General features: G+C 38.7%; 3 protein-coding genes across 3 annotated transcripts; all 3 read right to left on the bottom strand.

Moving 5' to 3' along the window:
• Positions 1-1,828: 1,828 nt before the first annotated feature.
• Positions 1,829-5,222, bottom strand: LOC127933308 (mitochondrial amidoxime-reducing component 1-like). The gene is made up of 7 exons (XM_052530195.1): positions 4,854-5,222; positions 3,930-4,100; positions 3,022-3,187; positions 2,690-2,830; positions 2,550-2,611; positions 2,401-2,472; positions 1,829-2,101 (listed from the first exon to the last, which is right to left on the bottom strand). The coding sequence occupies exons 1-7, from the start codon at positions 5,108-5,110 to the stop codon at positions 1,987-1,989; spliced, it is 984 nt and encodes a 327-aa protein (XP_052386155.1). The 5' UTR covers positions 5,111-5,222; the 3' UTR covers positions 1,829-1,986.
• A 2,052-nt stretch (positions 5,223-7,274) lies between these two features.
• LOC127933309 (mitochondrial amidoxime-reducing component 1) lies at positions 7,275-12,014 on the bottom strand. Its single transcript, XM_052530196.1, has 7 exons — positions 11,660-12,014; positions 10,747-10,917; positions 8,882-9,047; positions 8,550-8,690; positions 8,410-8,471; positions 8,260-8,331; positions 7,275-7,955 (listed from the first exon to the last, which is right to left on the bottom strand). Exons 1-7 carry the CDS (start codon positions 11,914-11,916, stop codon positions 7,841-7,843), a joined length of 984 nt encoding a protein of 327 aa, XP_052386156.1. The 5' UTR covers positions 11,917-12,014; the 3' UTR covers positions 7,275-7,840.
• Positions 12,015-12,699: 685 nt separating this feature from the next.
• On the bottom strand, positions 12,700-17,791 carry LOC128031433 (potassium channel subfamily K member 3-like). The gene is made up of 2 exons (XM_052619691.1): positions 17,372-17,791; positions 12,700-15,784 (listed from the first exon to the last, which is right to left on the bottom strand). The coding sequence occupies exons 1-2, from the start codon at positions 17,652-17,654 to the stop codon at positions 14,916-14,918; spliced, it is 1,152 nt and encodes a 383-aa protein (XP_052475651.1). The 5' UTR covers positions 17,655-17,791; the 3' UTR covers positions 12,700-14,915.
• Between the last annotated feature and the right edge of the window lie 247 nt (positions 17,792-18,038).

The following is an 18,038-nucleotide window of genomic DNA, read 5'->3' as shown; positions in this document are numbered from 1 at the left end:
CAAAGTTCTTGACCACAATAGATCTGTGTAAGGGTTACTGGCAGGTTCCACTAACTGAGCGGTCCAGGGGGTTGACAGCCTTCAGGACTCCATGGGGTCTCTTCCAGTTTACAGTCATGCCATTTGGTTTACATGGGGCTCCAGCCACCTTCCAGAGGCTTATGGACCAGGTACTGGGTGGTTTTACTGATTTTGCAGCTGCATATCTGGATGACATTGTCATTTATAGTACCACCTGGGAAGAACACTTGGAACATCTGCATGCTGTCTTGGAGCGTCTCCATTCTACCGGGCTGACCATAAATGCATCAAAGTGTGTCTTCGCTGCTGCAGAGACAGAGTACCTTGGTCACATTATTGGAAATGGGGTGATACGGCCACAGGTCAACAAGATTCAGGCCATAGAGTCCTCTCCGCTGCCACAGACAAGGAAGCAACTACGGTCTTTCTTGGGTATGGCAGGCATTTATCACCGCTTCATCCCACAGTTCTCCAATAGAGCAGCTCTCCTCACAGACATGACAGGATCTAGGTGTCCCAACCAGATCCAGTGGACAGAAGAGGCAATGGCAGCTTTCCACGACATCCAGCAATCACTAAGTAAGGAACCAGTTCTGTATAGTCCAAACTTTAATGATGATTTCATTCTGCAAACAGATGCTTCCGATAGAGGTCTAGGAGCAGTGCTTCTCCAGGGGCCACCAGAGGACCGCCATCCAGTTGCTTACATTAGCCGTAAAATGTTCTCCAGAGAGTTGAGGTATTCAACGGTGGAAAAGGAGGCACTGGCTATAAAGTGGGCTCTCGACTCCCTTCATTACTACCTCCTGGGCAGAGAATTTACTCTTGAGACCGATCACAAAGCTCTTCAGTGGCTGAAGCGAATGAAGGATACTAATGGCCGGATTACTCGCTGGTATCTGGCATTACAGCCTTTTCGCTTCATAATCCAGCACATCCCTGGCAAAGTAAACGTTACTGCAGACTACCTCTCTCGCAGTACCACAGGATGACCAATTGGCAAGGAAGGGTAATACCAGCACCCAAGTTATGTTTTAGAGAGCTCTGTCCTGGGGGGGGGGAAGAAAGGTGTGGCCAAGGGTGGAGGACTGTGATATCCTGTGACCTGCCAATTAAGCCATACCATGTGCTGCCATGTTGGAGGGGGGTTTGGGTTTAGTTTGTTGGCTCTGTAATTGTTTGTACTTGTCTCCCATTTTTTATTTTCCCCTTTTTGTGTAAATTGGTTTTGTCAAGTCACTATATATGTTCCCTGGTGTCTCATTCTGTTAGGTGAGGTTGTTAAGTTCATATTCTGTTTTGTTGTATGCTGTTTTGAGTATAGTTATATTTTGTTGACCTCTTTTATAGGCCTAGTTGTTAATTTTTTGGTTTCTATTGTTCAGTACTTTTTTGGGGTGTGATAAAATAACCCATTTTCTAAAGAAACTTCTGTTTTCCTCATGGCCGGACTGTTTGGACCGTGACAATGACAAATACTCATGACTTTCTTATAGGAGACACAGACAGTGTTTGAATTAACATCCTGATATGAGTGATTACATGAAACCAGACCATTATACAATTTAACAATTATATCCCCAATACATAGGTCATTTCCAGGTACCTAAAATATAGAATGCTGAATATAGTAAACAAATCACATCGTCTCATTTCACATAAAAGAATTAGTTCACTCAGGTTGGAGTAAATAATGACAACTTCAGTTTTGGGTAAACTATCTCTTTAACTCTGCTGAAATCTAATGGTTCTGGAATCTCCCAGACATCCCCACCATAATTCTACAGCTAATATAGAACATTTCACAAAATGTATATATTATTTTATTTTTCTTCTTCAAATTAAACTTTTATGAAAAGAATATTGATTCATTGAAGCATTAGAAGCGGTGTTTGTAAGCAATGATGCTTGCAAATTAGTCACTAGATTTAAAATAAGGTTCTCCATTCATCCAGTCTGGCCATTTCAATAGCTGATCTTATAAACAGGTTCACCCACATGAAGGACACCCGTTTTCTTGACGATGTAGTACTGTCCCAATATTGGCGCAGTTTTCTGCTTAGGGTCAGTCAGTCGATAGCTATAGTATGAAGTAAAAACAATTAAGTGATGAAAACGGAGGATGACACAATATTATGAAATGAACCTATGCACAAAGCATGTGCTTCTCACATGATTATATTTCTTGGACAAATATGAGTAAAACAATTTCTTCTATGTGTTTTGTTTTATAAAATACTGTATTACTCTGAAACCTTTCTTGTTTATGTGCACACATAAACAAGTGTATATATACACAAAAGCCGTGAAGCTGTGTGCACATGCTCTGGGTAAATCTTAAATTAATGAGTGTAATAATTTCAGTCTGTCTACACTTACGCTTTGAGAGTGTCCAGTGGTTCTTTCCTGGTGATGATTCCAGTCTCGGGGTCAACAGTGGTTAAAACACATCTGAATATTAATGCACAGAATTAATCATTTTACTTGAAAAAAATAATGTATTAGAAAACAATGTATTTTTATGTTACCTTCCACAGCCAACGACTCTCTTCAACTCCACTTGACCAATCTGAATATGATCCCATGTGTCCTAGTTAAAGAATAACAGAGTTATATTTTACATCATAACTCATCTCACATTGCATAAGACTGTATGTTTTAGTCATACCTCTGTGAAAGCCTCACAGTCACTGACAACAATACTGGGACGAAACTGAAAGACAGTAACATCTTTATCCAGCCGGGTATTCAGGTCCCTAACAGAGGCCTCTGACATCAGCATGATGGGAGCAGCATCAGGATAGGCCACCTAAACAAATTGTGAAGAATTATTGCAAGAAACTGTAACTGGATTTAGACATGTTGAAAAGAGGTGGAAGCATATGTGAAAACTCATAAAATATATATATTTTAGAATTAAACTGACTCTCTTCTGTCGAGATCATTGTAAATCACTTTTTAAATAATAACTTCAGTTTTTAAATCTTTATTTTGAGAAACCTTTTCGTCCTCAGGAAAGAGGGGATCTTTCTCAGAAGGCCTTTGGGCCTTCAGATGAGGTTCATAATGCACCAGACGAACAGTCTTGTCAGATTCCAGGTATCGTGTGAGCCAGTTAGACACCTCGTCCCCACAGTCCCTGCCCTGAACGTCTCTGCTGAAGACTCTAGGGACACAAGCACATTTATTTTCTATTTAATCACTTAAAACGTTTGAATGCTGTCGAATTCCAGCACAAAATACCATACTAAGTGGAACGTACTGTAAAGACAGTTAGCGCAGGCAAACTTTCCAAACATAATGAGTTTGTCAAATGATTAAAAAAAACAGATATATAATTCAGAATGAAAACAAAAAGTATTTGGAAACATTCTGGTTGGTGGAAAATGTTCATAGTTAATATATATATAGTTAATAATAAAAGCTAATCCACTATGACAATGAAGCCAGTTATACTATGCATGGCAAAAGCAAACAAAAAAAATGCTAAAACTTGAAACTGAAAATATTCAATAAAAGCTCATTCAAAACATGAATAAATACTATGATAATATACAAATATAAATAATTATACTAAAATAACACTGAAGCCTGTTATACTATGCTATGAAATTCAAATATTTTAATGTAAATATAAATACTTACAGGGCCATTTTATGTAAAAAAAATAAATAAATAAATAAATAAATTAAAAAGTCCCTGCTGAAAAACACAGCTAAAGCTAGTCTATGCTGGATGGCTGGTTTTAGCTGATCTCCCAGCCTAACTAGCTAAGACCAGCCTGAGAATGGCCAAAACCCCTCTAGAACCAGTCTGCTGACCAGCTATGACCAGGCTGGACGAGCAACTTAAACCAACTAACCAGTTTAGGCTGGATTCGGCTTGGTTTTTTCAGCAGGGGTACTTACCTGCAGTCCACAACTGCATTACTGGACTGCTGAAGAGGAACCCTCAGCTCCTCCATCTGCGGTCCACTGAGACACAGCTGGCCGTCTTCACAGCTCAAAGACACCAGCACCAGACGCGGCTGCTGTCTGGCCGTCACCATGTGTCCGTCCTCCGTGATGACCAGCCAGTGCCTGCAACAGACACACGCTCTCTGTGCAGTTAACACTACAGCCAACAAGAACAGCTGTCCATGTTCTTCTGTAACACACAGATTTCAAAGAAAAAGTCTACTGGCCTACAGCGTCACAGCACGAATTATGGGCGTTTGTCCCTGCGGAAGAAAAATTAAATAAATTACCTAAAATCAGCTTAAACTGGTTGGCTGGTTTTCTGGTCAGCAGGCGGAGTTTGGGCCACTTCTTTAGCTGGTCAGGATGGGAGACCAGCTGAAACCAGGTAAGACCAGCCAGTCAAATTAGACTGGTTTTATTTTATTTATTTATTTTATTTTTATTTTTAAAGCAGAGATGGTGCGTCTGACCCGTTGAAATATGGCTGGAACCCCTCCAAAGGATGTCAAAACAAAGACATGTTGTTACATTCAATTTTAACAGTTTTTAAAAGTTTTGGTAGCCCACAGAAGTTAGTCCGAGCGCTAAAGTAGAAAACAACATGGCAAAATCATCAAAATAGATATTCTGCCATTGTTCGTGCTATTATTTACTGGTTTAACAACAAAAAAAATGTAAAAAGCGTTTAAGCGCGTGTAAAAGCGTCGTTCGCACGAAACGGAATTCACAAACTGCGGTGCGTCATAATTATACTCAAATATTCCTTTAAAGAGACCTAGTTTAATTAGCACAGTAAATGTTTTAGCGTATACTGATTTATTTGCGTCCAAGGAAATTGTATGACTCTAAAGCAAAGGTGAAACAAAAACTCACCGATCCCGCAGCTGGCCATATTTCAGCCCCATTCTCAGACACTCTGCTGTCTCCACCAGCACTGCTTTCCCGGACTTCATAGGATGAAGCAACAGTTGAGTAACAACTCCCACTCGAGTGAACTTTTTCTCTGGACGCCTAACGTTATATTTATATACTAGACCGAGTCCGAGCAGAGCAACTGCTGTGCCTGCAGCGCACAATACTATTTCCCGATCTAGGGCGAAGATTTTCACAAGCACCCCTTTGAAGTCCATACTTAAACCTCGGCAATAATATCTTGGCTGTGATATTTCATAAGTCTGAAACGTTTTACAGCCCTCAGACTATCTGATGGAGTGTTTTTATTGCAGCCAATGAGCAGGCGCGTTGCTAGCAGGTAGTTTTAAAGGAACAGTCCTCGCTTTCTTTTTGATTCATCAGCAGGTTTTTCAGTAAAATGTAACAAATTGATCACACTCTGAAACTATTTATTTTGGCTGTTGGCAGCTGATATGACTAAGCCTGCTTTATTTTATAACCCTCTCCCACAAAACACCTGTCATTCAGACTACATTTCACTATCTAATAGCTAAAAATAAACAATTAAAGAGTTAGTTCACCCAACATTTAACATTTTGCCATCATTTACTCACCCTCAAGTTGTGCCAAACCTGTACAAATTTCTTTATGTGGAAGAATGTGGGTTACCAAACAGTTTCTGGTCGCCGTTGACCTCCATAAACTGTTTGGTTACCCACTTTCTTCAAAATATCTTCAGCAGCAGCAAAATAAATAAATAAATAATAAAAACCTTTGGACCATTGCAGGGATCATAAGTCAAAACCTAGAAATAAGTTATCATTTTAACACTTATGCTAAATGCTAACTTATTTCTATGTTTGACCTAGGAAAATAGCAAAATACATTTCCATATATGGGAAACTAGTGCTTATATTTTTCAATATACTGCAAACTACCACACTGAGCACAGGTGCCCCACAAGGTTGTGTGCTCAGCCCGCTGCTCTTCACACTGCTGACCCATGACTGTACTGCCAAATTCAGCTCCAACCACATCATTAAGTTTGCGGATGACACGGCGGTTGTAAGTCTCATCAGCAACAGCGATGAATTGCACTATAGAGAGGAACTGGGACACCTGGCTGAATGGTGTGGCACTAATAATCTGTCCCTCAATGTGAAGAAGACAAAGAAGGTTGTCATGGACTTAAGGAGAAACTCCACTGACCATCGACTGTGGAGAGTCAGCAGCACTAAATTCCTGGGGGTGCACATCACAGAGGATCTCACCTGGACCACCAACACAATGTCACTCTCCAAGAAGGCACAACAGCACCTACACTTTCTCCCTCCACCCATCCGCACCACTTTCTACAGAGGAACCACTGAGAGCGTGCTGAACAGCTGCATCACTGTCTGGTACAGGAACTGTAGTGCAGCAGACCACAAGACCCTCCAGAGGACAGTGATCACAGCTGCAAAGATCATCGGTGCCCCTCTCCCCTCCATCCTGGACATTTTCCTCACACGATGATTCATCAAAGCCAACAGTATCATGACCACCACCCATCCCTCCCACAGTCTCTTCCAGCTCCTACCATCAGGAAGACAGTACAGGAGCATCAGAGCCCGATCCGCCAGACTGCTCAACAGCTTTTCCCCCAGGCTGTGAGAGCCCTGAACTCAAATCACCCCACCCTCGTCTGAAACCCCCTACCTCCTGAAACATGGACCATCACATCATCCCCTCCCCCGACCAAATCACAGAAAAACTGTCTGAAACAATCTCGTTTTTTTCCCCCTCTCTCTTCTTGTGCAATTCTCCTCTATGCACAGTAGACAGTTTTCACACACACACTGCTGTGTCTACACAATCCCACTAAAGACTCAGTAATATGTAAATGTTTACATGCTCATGCACTATAAATCATCTTGCACTATTCCCCAGCCAGCTGCTTGACTTACAATGTTTCTCTTTGCACGTGTACAGTATTATGGGAAGCATTTGTAGTCTATATTTTTCCTTTTTAGTCTATGTATAGGTAAACATTTATATACAGTATATTAATATTCAAAATCTGTAGGTTAGTTTGTGCATAGGTACAGTGTTTATGTGTCCCATTTGTATAGTTTGTATTTTGTTTTTAGTTTATGCATAGGCAAACATTTATATATAGTCTATTTATAGTCAGAATCTGTCAGGTTAGTTGGGTATAGGTTTATACTGTTTGTAATGTCTGTATTCATGTAACACCGTGGTCCTGATTAAAACATTCTTTCCCAATGCATTATTATATGTAGCCGCTAAACACTGTAAAAGCAGAGGTAGTTTATGTAACTGGTTGTCAAGGACAAATCAAACTCCTTGAAATCACTGAAATGGCGCTATCTACTGGATGTTTTACAAATGAACAGTGTCTGATAGTTGAAATCATTTTAATATCTTTAGAGAAATCAATAATGAAAAAACATCAATGTTTTGATTAATGACAAATACTCATGACTTTCTTATAGGAGACACAGACAGTGTTTGAATTAACATCCTGATATGAGCGATTACATGAAACCAGACCATTATACAATTGAACAATTATATCCCCAATACATAGGTCATTTCCAGGTACCTAAAATATAGAATGCTGAATATAGTAAACACAAATCACATCGTCTCATTTCACATAATATAATTAGTTCACTCAGGTTGGAGTAAATAATGACAACTTCAGTTTTAGGTAAACTATCTCTTTAACTCTGCTGAAATCTAATGGTTCTGGAATCTCCCAGACATCCCCACCATAATTCTACAGCTAATATAGAACATTTCACAAAATGTATATATTATTTTATTTTTCTTCTTCAAATTAAACTTTTATGAAAAGAATATTGATTCATTGAAGCATTAGAAGCGGTGTTTGTAAGCAATGATGCTTGCAAATTAGTCACTAGATTTAAAATAAGGTTCTCCATTCATCCAGTCTGGCCATTTCAATAGCTGATCTTATAAACAGGTTCACCCACATGAAGGACACCCGTTTTCTTGACGATGTAGTACTGTCCCAATATTGGCGCAGTTTTCTGCTTAGGGTCAGTCAGTCGATAGCTATAGTATGAAGTAAAAACAATTAAGTGATGAAAACGGAGGATGACACAATATTATGAAATGAACCTATGCACAGAGCATGTGCTTCTCACATGATTATATTTCTTGCACAAATATGAGTAATACAATTTCTTATATGTTTTTTGTTTTATAAAATACTGTATTACTCTGAAACCTTTCTTGTTTATGTGCACACATAAACAAGTGTACTGTATATATACACAAAAGCCGTGAAGCTGTGTGCACATGCTCTGGGTAAATCTTAAATTAATGAGTGTAATAATTTCAGTCTGTCTACACTTACGCTTTGAGAGTGTCCAGTGGTTCTTTCCTGGTGATGATTCCAGTCTCGGGGTCAACAGTGGTTAAAACACATCTGAATATTAATGCACAGAATTAATTATTTTACTTGAAAAAAAATAATGTATTAGAAAACAATGTATTTTTATGTTACCTTCCACAGCCAACGACTCTCTTCAACTCCACTTGACCAATCTGAATATGATCCCATGTGTCCTAGTTAAAGAATAACAGAGTTATATTTTACATCATAACTCATCTCACATTGCATAAGACTGTATGTTTTAGTCATACCTCTGTGAAAGCCTCACAGTCACTGACAACAATACTGGGACGAAACTGAAAGACAGTAACATCTTTATCCAGCCGGGTATTCAGGTCCCTAACAGAGGCCTCTGACATCAGCATGATGGGAGCAGCATCAGGATAGGCCACCTAAACAAATTGTGAAGAATTATTGCAAGAAACTGTAACTGGATTTTGACACGTTGAAAAGAGGTGGAAGCATATGTGAAAACTCATAAAATATATATATTTTAGAATTAAACTGACTCTCTTCTGTCGAGATCATTGTAAATCACTTTTTAAATAATAACTTCGGTTTTTAAATCTTTATTTTGAGAAACCTTTTCATCCTCAGGAAAGAGGGGATCTTTCTCAGAAGGCCTTTGGGCCTTCAGATGAGGTTCATAATGCACCAGACGAACAGTCTTGTCAGATTCCAGGTATCGTGTGAGCCAGTTAGACACCTCGTCCCCACAGTCCCTGCCCTGAACGTCTCTGCTGAAGACTCTAGGGACACAAGCACATTTATTTTCTATTTAATCACTTAAAACGTTTGAATGCTGTCGAATTCCAGCACAAAATACCATACTAAGTGGAACGTACTGTAAAGACAGTTAGCGCAGGCAAACTTTCCAAACATAATGAGTTTGTCAAATGATTAAAAAAACAGATATATAGTTCAGAATGAAGACAAAAAGAATCTGGAAACATTCTGGTTGGTGGAAAATGTTCATAGTTAATGTGATGAACTCTTTTGAACACCTGTTTGAACTTGAATAGATCTAACTTCATGAATAAATAAACGTTTAAATAAATAAATAAACAATCGTTTAAATAAATATATATATATATATATATATATATATATATATATATATATATATATATAAAAGTTAATAATAAAAGATAATCCATTATGACAATGAAGCCAGTTATACTATGCATGACAAAAGCAAACAAAAATGCTAAAACTTGAAATTGAAAATTTTCAATAAAAGCTCATTCAAAACGTGAATAAACACTATAATAATAATAATAATAATAATAATATATAAATATAAATAATTATACTAAAATAACACTGAAGCCTGTTATACTATGCTATGAAATTCAAATATTTTAATGTAAATATAAATACTAGGGCCGGGACTCGATTAAAAAAATTAATCTAATTAATTAGAGGCTTTGTAATTAATTAATCAAAATAAATCGCATTTTAATCGCAGATAAATATTTGAGAACAGTGAGAAGTAATTTTTTTCACATGGATTTATAGTATACCATTGAATAATGACTGAATACATAAGCTTAAGCAACAAAATATTGTTTATTTTTATTCAACCAAGTCTAGCAGACCAGTGCAATTTTTGCCATGAAGTGTAGCAATAGCATATTTAAAAAACAATTTAGAAATAGTACATTTCAGAAATTCAGGAAGCTTATAGGTGCTGAACCTTCTGTAAAGTGTTTTTTTTTTTTTTTAAGTAATACACAATACTGTCAATTACATTCAGAACATTGGAAACACTGACTATTAGAAAACATCTCTCTGTTGCTTAAGAGGCCACAACATACTAAGTCCAACTCTCAACAACCTTGGCCAAAACAATAAAGAGTTCAACATAAACTGTTGCACCAACAAAATAATACATAGTTCAACATAAAGTGTAAAGTCCACGCTAGCTGCTATATGTTTTGCGTTGAGGTGATACTTGAGGCTCGATGTGCTGCAGGCTGCAGTGATATGCGGAGCGAACGCTAGTTGGTGCTCCAGTATAATCGGTCCGCCGAAACTCATCAAGTGAGAAACGTTCCGCGGTGCAAAAATAAGTTATTAAAAATGCGGGAATTTTTTTTCTGTAATTAATTCATCTTAGTTAACGCGTTATTTTTTGTGTAATTAATTAATCTCAATTAACGCATTAAAGTCCCGGCAATAATAAATACTTACTGGGCCATTTTATGTAAAAACAAAAAATTAATTAATCAAAAAGTCCCTGCTGAAAAACACAGCTAAAGCCAGTCTAAGCTGGATGGCTGGTTTTAGCTGATCTCCCAGCCTAACTAGCTAAGACCAGCCTGAGAATGGCCAAAACCCCTCTAGAACCAGTCTGCTGACCAGTTATGACCAGGCTGGACGAGCAACTTAAACCAACTAACCAGTTTAGGCTGGATTCAGCTTGGTTTTTTCAGCAGGGGTACTTACCTGCAGTCCACAACTGCATTACTGGACTGCTGAAGAGGAACCCTCAGCTCCTCCATCTGCGGTCCACTGAGACACAGCTGGCCGTCTTCACAGCTCAAAGACACCAGCACCAGACGCGGCTGCTGTCTGGCCGTCACCATGTGTCCGTCCTCCGTGATGACCAGCCAGTGCCTGCAACAGACACACGCTCTCTGTGCAGTTAACACTACAGCCAACAAGAACAGCTGTCCATGTTCTTCTGTAACACACAGATTTCAAAGAAAAAGTCTACTGGCCTACAGCGTCACAGCACGAATAATGGGCATTTGTCCCTGCGGAAGAAAAATTTAATAAATGACCTAAAACCAGCTTAAACTGGTTGGCTGGTTTTCTGGTCAGCAGGCGGAGTTTGGGCCACTTCTTTAGCTGGTCAGGATGGGAGACCAGCTGAAACCAGGTAAGACCAGCCAGTCAAATTAGACTGGTTTTATTTTATTTATTTATTTATTTTATTTTTATTTTTACAGCAGAGATGGTGCGTCTGACCCGTTGAAATATGGCTGGAACCCCTCCAAAGGATGTCAAAACAAAGACATGTATATTGTTACATTCAATTTTAACAGTTTTTAAAAGTTTTGGTAGCCCACAGAAGTTAGTCCGAGCGCTAAAGTAGAAAACAACATGGCAAAATCATCAAAATAGATATTCTGCCATTGTTCGTGCTATTATTTACTGGTTTAACAAAAAAAAAATGGTAAAAAGCGTTTAAGCGCGTGTAAAAGCGTCGTTCGCACGAAACGGAATTCACAAACTGCGGTGCGTCATAATTATACTCAAATATTCCTTTAAAGAGACCTAATTTAATTAGCACAGTAAATGTTTAAGCGTATACTGAAATTGTATGACTCTAAGCAAAGGTGAAACAAAAACTCACCGATCCCGCAGCTGGCCATATTTCAGCCCCATTCTCAGACACTCTGCTGTCTCCACCAGCACTGCCTTCCCGGACTTCATAGGATGAAGCAACAGTTGAGTAACAACTCCCACTCGAGTGAACTTTTTCTCTGGACGCCTAACGTTATATTTATATACTAGACCGAGTCCGAGCAGAGCAACTGCTGTGCCTGCAGCGCACAATACTATTTCCCGATCTAGGGCGAAGATTTTCACAAGCACCCCTTTGAAGTCCATACTTAAACCTCGGCAATAATATCTTGGCTGTGATATTTCATAAGTCTGAAACGTTTTACAGCCCTCAGACTATCTGATGGTGTGTTTTTATTGCAGCCAATGAACAGGCGCGTTGCTAGCAGGTAGTTTTAAAGGAACAGTCCTCGCTTTCTTTTACACGTTTTGATTCATCAGCAGGTTTTTCAGTAAAATGTAACAAATTGATCACACTCTGAAACTATTTATTTTGGCTGTTGGCAGCTGATATGACTAAGCCTGCTTTATTTTATAACCCTCTCCCACAAAACACCTGTCATTCAGACTACATTTCACTATCTAATAGCTAAAAATAAACAATTAAAGAGATAGTTCACCCAACATTTAACATTTTGCCATCATTTACTCACCCTCAAGTTGTGCCAAACCTGTACGAATTTCTTTATGTGGAAGAATGTGGGTTACCAAACAGTTTCTGGTCGCCGTTGACCTCCATAAACTGTTTGGTTACCCACTTTCTTCAAAATATCTTCAGCAGCAGCAAAATAAATAAATAAATAATAAAAACCTTTGGACCATTGCAGGGATCATAAGTCAAAACCTAGAAATAAGTTACCATTTTAACACTTATGCTTAATGCTAACTTATTTCTATGTTTGACCTAGGAAAATAGCAAAATACATTTCCATATATGGGAAACTAGTGCTTATATTTTTCAATATACTGCAATATATGCATTGACCATGTATGGCTATATATTGATACATACAAAAATATTTAGAAATAAAGAGAAAATAGCATTGCATGTGATATTCATAAAGTTTTATCATTTATTGTGCACATATATTGCACATACATGTTCCCAAATAAATGTGTATATGAACACACATATAGCTGGAGATCTGTTAGTGTTTAATGTTCTATTATTTTGGAATTGAAAAGGGTTTCTGCTAGGCCTATATCTGAGTTTTTGGGGTTACAGTTGTCCTGAAGAGTAGAGTCTGTACATCTATGTTATGAAGTGTATAACTGAATATGTGTGTGTGTGTGTGGGTGAAGTCAATGCAATTTTGATTTAATGCCCGAAATAAGGTCTGTGGTGAACACAAGCTCAAGATATTTTCATGTTTTATATCATAACATAAAATACATAGGTAATGCCCTCTTGTGATTTTTTTTTAAAAGCTTTTACTTGTCTTGAAAAAGACGGCTGCTAACAAGTGACTAAGGGACTACAGAGGTTAACCAAGTGTTTTTGAAAGGATAAAAAAAAAATATATATATATATATATTTTTTTTTTTTTACAAACTGTTGGACGAATTAAAATTATTTCCTGAATTATTTCGGAAACTATTTATTAAGTGACAGCATGTTACATATTCTACAAAAACGATTTATGATTGAACTTGGAACATATTTCTTATTAGACCCTTTACAGTATATAAACTGTGAAAGTACATCCCTTTCCATAGTTTCACAAGCATTTGACATGATCATATCAGTTTCACATGGGCAAAAATAAATCTGCTATTCTCTATATCATTATTCTACTCAGGCAAAGAGTTATATTTGCCCTGTTTTCTTTGGTAAGGACAAAAATAGAAACAAATGTACACTCTGCCCTGCCCCCGCTGACCTGCTGGTCAAAGATATTTTCTACCTTTTACATAGATGTAGATGCCAAACTAAAAAAAGTAGAAGGAAAAGCAACAGATGCCACCACCGTGGGGGGACGGGGGGCAGTGCAATACAGGCATTTGTTGTAATGACGTTCCTTCTGTCACTGTGTCATGCAGGTTTAATAGCTGTAGGCAAAGTCTTGGGCACAAAGCGCTTTCTCCTTGGCAGGATGAGAAGATGGCACACACTCCTGATCAGCAAGGCCTCTCTGAATCATGGAGGATACACAGGACATGATGTCCAGATCAGTGCTGAGAGCACTTGGAGAGTCCGTATGCGATAGCTGCTGTTTTTCCTAGAACTCTAGTTCAGACCAAGGTCATATTTACACTTTGTCTTCAAAGGAATTTTATGTGCTAAACATCAAAAGTAACTAAATACCTCAGGTTCAAGAGTCTATAAAATTTTCCGTGCCGAGATGTTGAGTCTGATATCACCGTTACATAGACAACTCTGTCCTAGTTATTAAAAACAAAGTCATCTGCTGCCTGTCCAAATACTGTTTTATCACTCTATGTGAATATACTTCAGGAGATTTCAAAAGGTCAGATTATTCTCTTAACACACTGTACAGAGCTGGGCTGAAAGCAGGAGTCATGTCGGTATGCCATCTGGATCAACAAATACCCGATAGGCGTTTCATTTGTCTGGTTACAGTAGCACTGTATATTATAGGGGACTCATTACAGTAATGGAGAGGCAGTCTGGCAAAAATATCAGATCATAGAATACTTAATAAAGAGTGTCAGATGTGGTTTTCTCAACATCGCAACACTGTGAAAACTATTGATGCTTTTAATGCTTTTAGGTCTGTTTCCCTGTTATAAATCAATGCTAATTTATTTGAATTTAATTCATTTAAAGCCTACGTCCTCAATCAAGTTCAAATTGCAATTCTGCATTCTGTTTGCTATCTCAATTCCAAAATTCAACTCAAATTCAAGAATTGAAATTTAAAAAGGCATTATTAGTCCAATTCTGAATAACACAGAAACCTGCAATGCAAAGCCTAAAAGGAATGAATATTGACAAATTCACACCTCTGAACAAGATGAAATAACGCTGCAGATCAGACTTTTTTTGGTCATATTTAGTAAAGAACTGTTAAATTACTGCACCCTATCAGGGTGAAAATTAACTATTTGAAGTAGAGGATCATTTGAATTCTCAAAAGAGCCATCCAAGTGTTGAATGAATATAGATGTGCTGGTGCAAAAAGACTCTTTCATCAGTCCACTTCAATCTTGTGCGGTCCGTTCAAGACTCTTCATGTGAATGCTATGAAAATAACTCATGTAACTCATTAATGATCTACAGTGACAGTATAAGAAAGTGAGGTGATTCAGACAGATCTACGTCTCTTGGAGAAGAACCTGAAAGGTGAGATGTTTCTCAGGTCAGCAGACACAGTGTTAATTGCTGAGCAGCGTTGAGGGTTACACACACAGCCTGTGGAGCCGGGTTCGAAGAAGTGGTGGGGCGATACGTCTCCTTGCTCCATTAGCGCATCGGTGAAGGACAGATCCTGTGGGAGGATCACCAACTTCTCACGGCTTTTGTACCACAGGCAAGAGCACACCGTCTGGAAGTGGAGCACCTCAGCGTAGACGCTCTTCAGCCCTCTCCTTTTATCTCGCCTAACGGCGGCTGGGCTCGGAGGCTCCGGACGCCGTGAAACCAGACCTTTTGGTTTATCTTTGGAGAGCAGCACCTTCTGCTCTGCGTCTCTTCTCTCGTCCTCGGTGTTCATCGTCATGAACCGTAGCACCACTAGATTGAGGAAAGCACCAATTACCGTGAGGCCCATCAGGATATAGACAAAACTAAAGGCCACGTAATGAGGGTCGTTCTGGAGAGCGTTGTCCTTCTGTAGGGCAACGTAGTCCCCGAATCCGATGGTGGTGAGGGTTATGAAACAGTAGTAGAAGGCATGGAAAAAGGTCCAGCCTTCGTAGTGGGAGAAGGCAGCTGCTCCTATGCACAAGGTGCTGATGCAGGAAAAGAAGCCGATGATCACCATGTTGGCCATGGAGACTTCCGGCCGCCGCAGGCTCATGCATTTCTTGGCTTTGTGCAACAGGAAGCGGACGAAGGTGTTGATACGTTCGCCCAGGCTCTGGAACATCACCAGGGTGAGGGGGATGCCCAGAAGTGCGTATCCCATGCAGAATGCTTTCCCAGCATCCGTACTCGGGGCGGCATGGCCATAACCTTGGGTAGAAGAGCAGCACAAGATGAGGGTTTCAAAAAACCCAATGTTTTCATAGATGATTTGATGCGACATTGTATGTTTAGATATCTGCAGACCTTAACCTTTTCAGACCCTGCATCCACTGAAATTGCTCAGCTTTCACAAAATGGAACACAAAGGATTGTGGGATATCAGAGAAGGATACATAAGGTAAACAAGCCTTTCAATGACTTCACAGTTTGTTATTGGCCAGAATCATCAAACTATTCGTCAGATACACACACCTCACTCTTATTTGTACTAGATGTTCTTTAAAATCCTGTAAATATTATTACAGACTGTCATTACACTTAGCCATCCCAATTTTGTTATGATGATGCTGTAAATTCCCCAATGAGGGCAGACTAATACGGCATTAGCCTGGAGATTTGTTGAATCTCTGAGCATAGCTCTCAGTACTGGGGTATCAAATAGACTCATGGATAAATTTTTCAACAAGCAAAATAGGACAATGAAGTTGAAATGATTTAATAATAGTCTACTGTTATATAGCTAAAACCTTACAGGGTCTCTGTTCCTGATTTTATCTCTTAAAAGCTCTTTGTGGTCTTTGAGGGTTACAAGGAAATACAATTAGTTGTAATTGTCCTTTACAAAAGCAATGCTACATCATTGTCTTCAGCTTCTGAAAACACAGAGAGAATACATTAGCATTTTGTATGGTGCTATTCTAAAAATAACTCATGACCATTTTTGAATTTATCCACCGGAAGTAGTGACCGAAATCACCATGAACAGTAGCACAGGATTAAGCACTTCAATGATGACTGTAAATGGAGCGTTCTTCTTCATAATTTTCTGATTTATCGCTCACATCCTACAATCTTACTTCATTTTATCACTTAGTCAATCGTATTGGACATATTTCACCAAGATTGAAATCTAATTTGATTGAATTTAATTTTTTATTTCATACACACAGCAAACAAGAAAATGTTAATTCTAAGTTTCAGAATCGTTCTGATAGTTGCCAGAACTTTTCCGTGAAAATACAGTTTTTATAGGGATTTTTGTGACTGACTAGCTTATATTTTAGAGTTCCTATTCATATTAATATACGCGATATTTGACCTGTTTGTTTTCTGTGCTGATAATAACAGGTGGTGCAGTTGAAAACCAGATGATGACTTTAAGTTCATCGAAATTGTCCTCTCCGCAAATAATAACAGTAGGCAATGGCCCACAAGAACACAAAACAGCATCAGTAAAACACGACACTAAAATGATGCTTGCCTCTAAAATAAATAATCTAATAAAACTAAATAAACCAATTAGATTGTTCGTGCAATCACATTTGAATTTTCCCTTTCCACATAAAGGCGATTTATAGTTAAAACTTTCTGAAAATACGTTTTGCTGTGTTTTTCACACCTCGGGAGAATGGCTACTGTGAAACTAAAATGGGAATACAATTAAACGAAACGGTTTCTAAACCAAAAGTTAATTCTATTAGCTTATAGCCATCTAGAAACTATATAGAAACTATAAAACATAGTTCGACTAGAATGACAAATTAAGTTCATCAGTTAGATTACTGAGAAAATTACCTATGGTCGTTATCACAGTGATGGCGAAATAAAAAGATCCGGCGAACTTCCACTGTACTCCGGCTTTGTGAGGCTTCAGAAGCAACACGACCTTTTCAATCTGTTCAAAGTCAAGCCTGGTGAGATTGTATTTATGCATAAGTAGAAATTTTCGATAGTCGAGTATGCCCTTCTGGCTTTTCTCTTGCTTTGACTCGAGAGCGTCGAAGACTCCCGCTCCAATGAGCAAATAGGACAAAGTGCAGATAATTAAGGCGAGTGTCCGCACGTTTTGTCTCTTCATTTTCTCATAATCGCCTCAAAATATCCCTCAGTTTTCAAAGCTCCGGTCCGGCATGGGAACTTTCCTGATTCACGGCTTGTCATAGCTCCCTTGTAACCCCTTAGCAGCAAGAATCCAGCTGAGGGTCTTCTGAAAATCTGCCACAAGGACCGCTATTAAAAGAAGTCGTGTTTAGAGGAGCTGTTCTTTCAGCACCACCCCCAGAGACTCGTACACGCTCCTTATTTGGGCATTTGTTCCTTCCAGTAAGCTTGAGTTCACTGGTAAGCTGGGAGAACGAAGAAAGGTTTAAACTGTCCCGCGTCATCGATCATATTACATTCTAATTATTAAGTAATAATAGAATGTCACTTTTTGGAGCTGTTTTCACTCAATATCCTGTTA

The sequence above is a fragment of the Carassius gibelio genome, chromosome A17 (genome assembly GCF_023724105.1).
Source record: "Carassius gibelio isolate Cgi1373 ecotype wild population from Czech Republic chromosome A17, carGib1.2-hapl.c, whole genome shotgun sequence".
In the NCBI taxonomy this organism is placed as follows: Eukaryota; Metazoa; Chordata; class Actinopteri; order Cypriniformes; family Cyprinidae; genus Carassius; species Carassius gibelio.
This window is presented reverse-complemented; position numbering and strand designations above follow the sequence as displayed.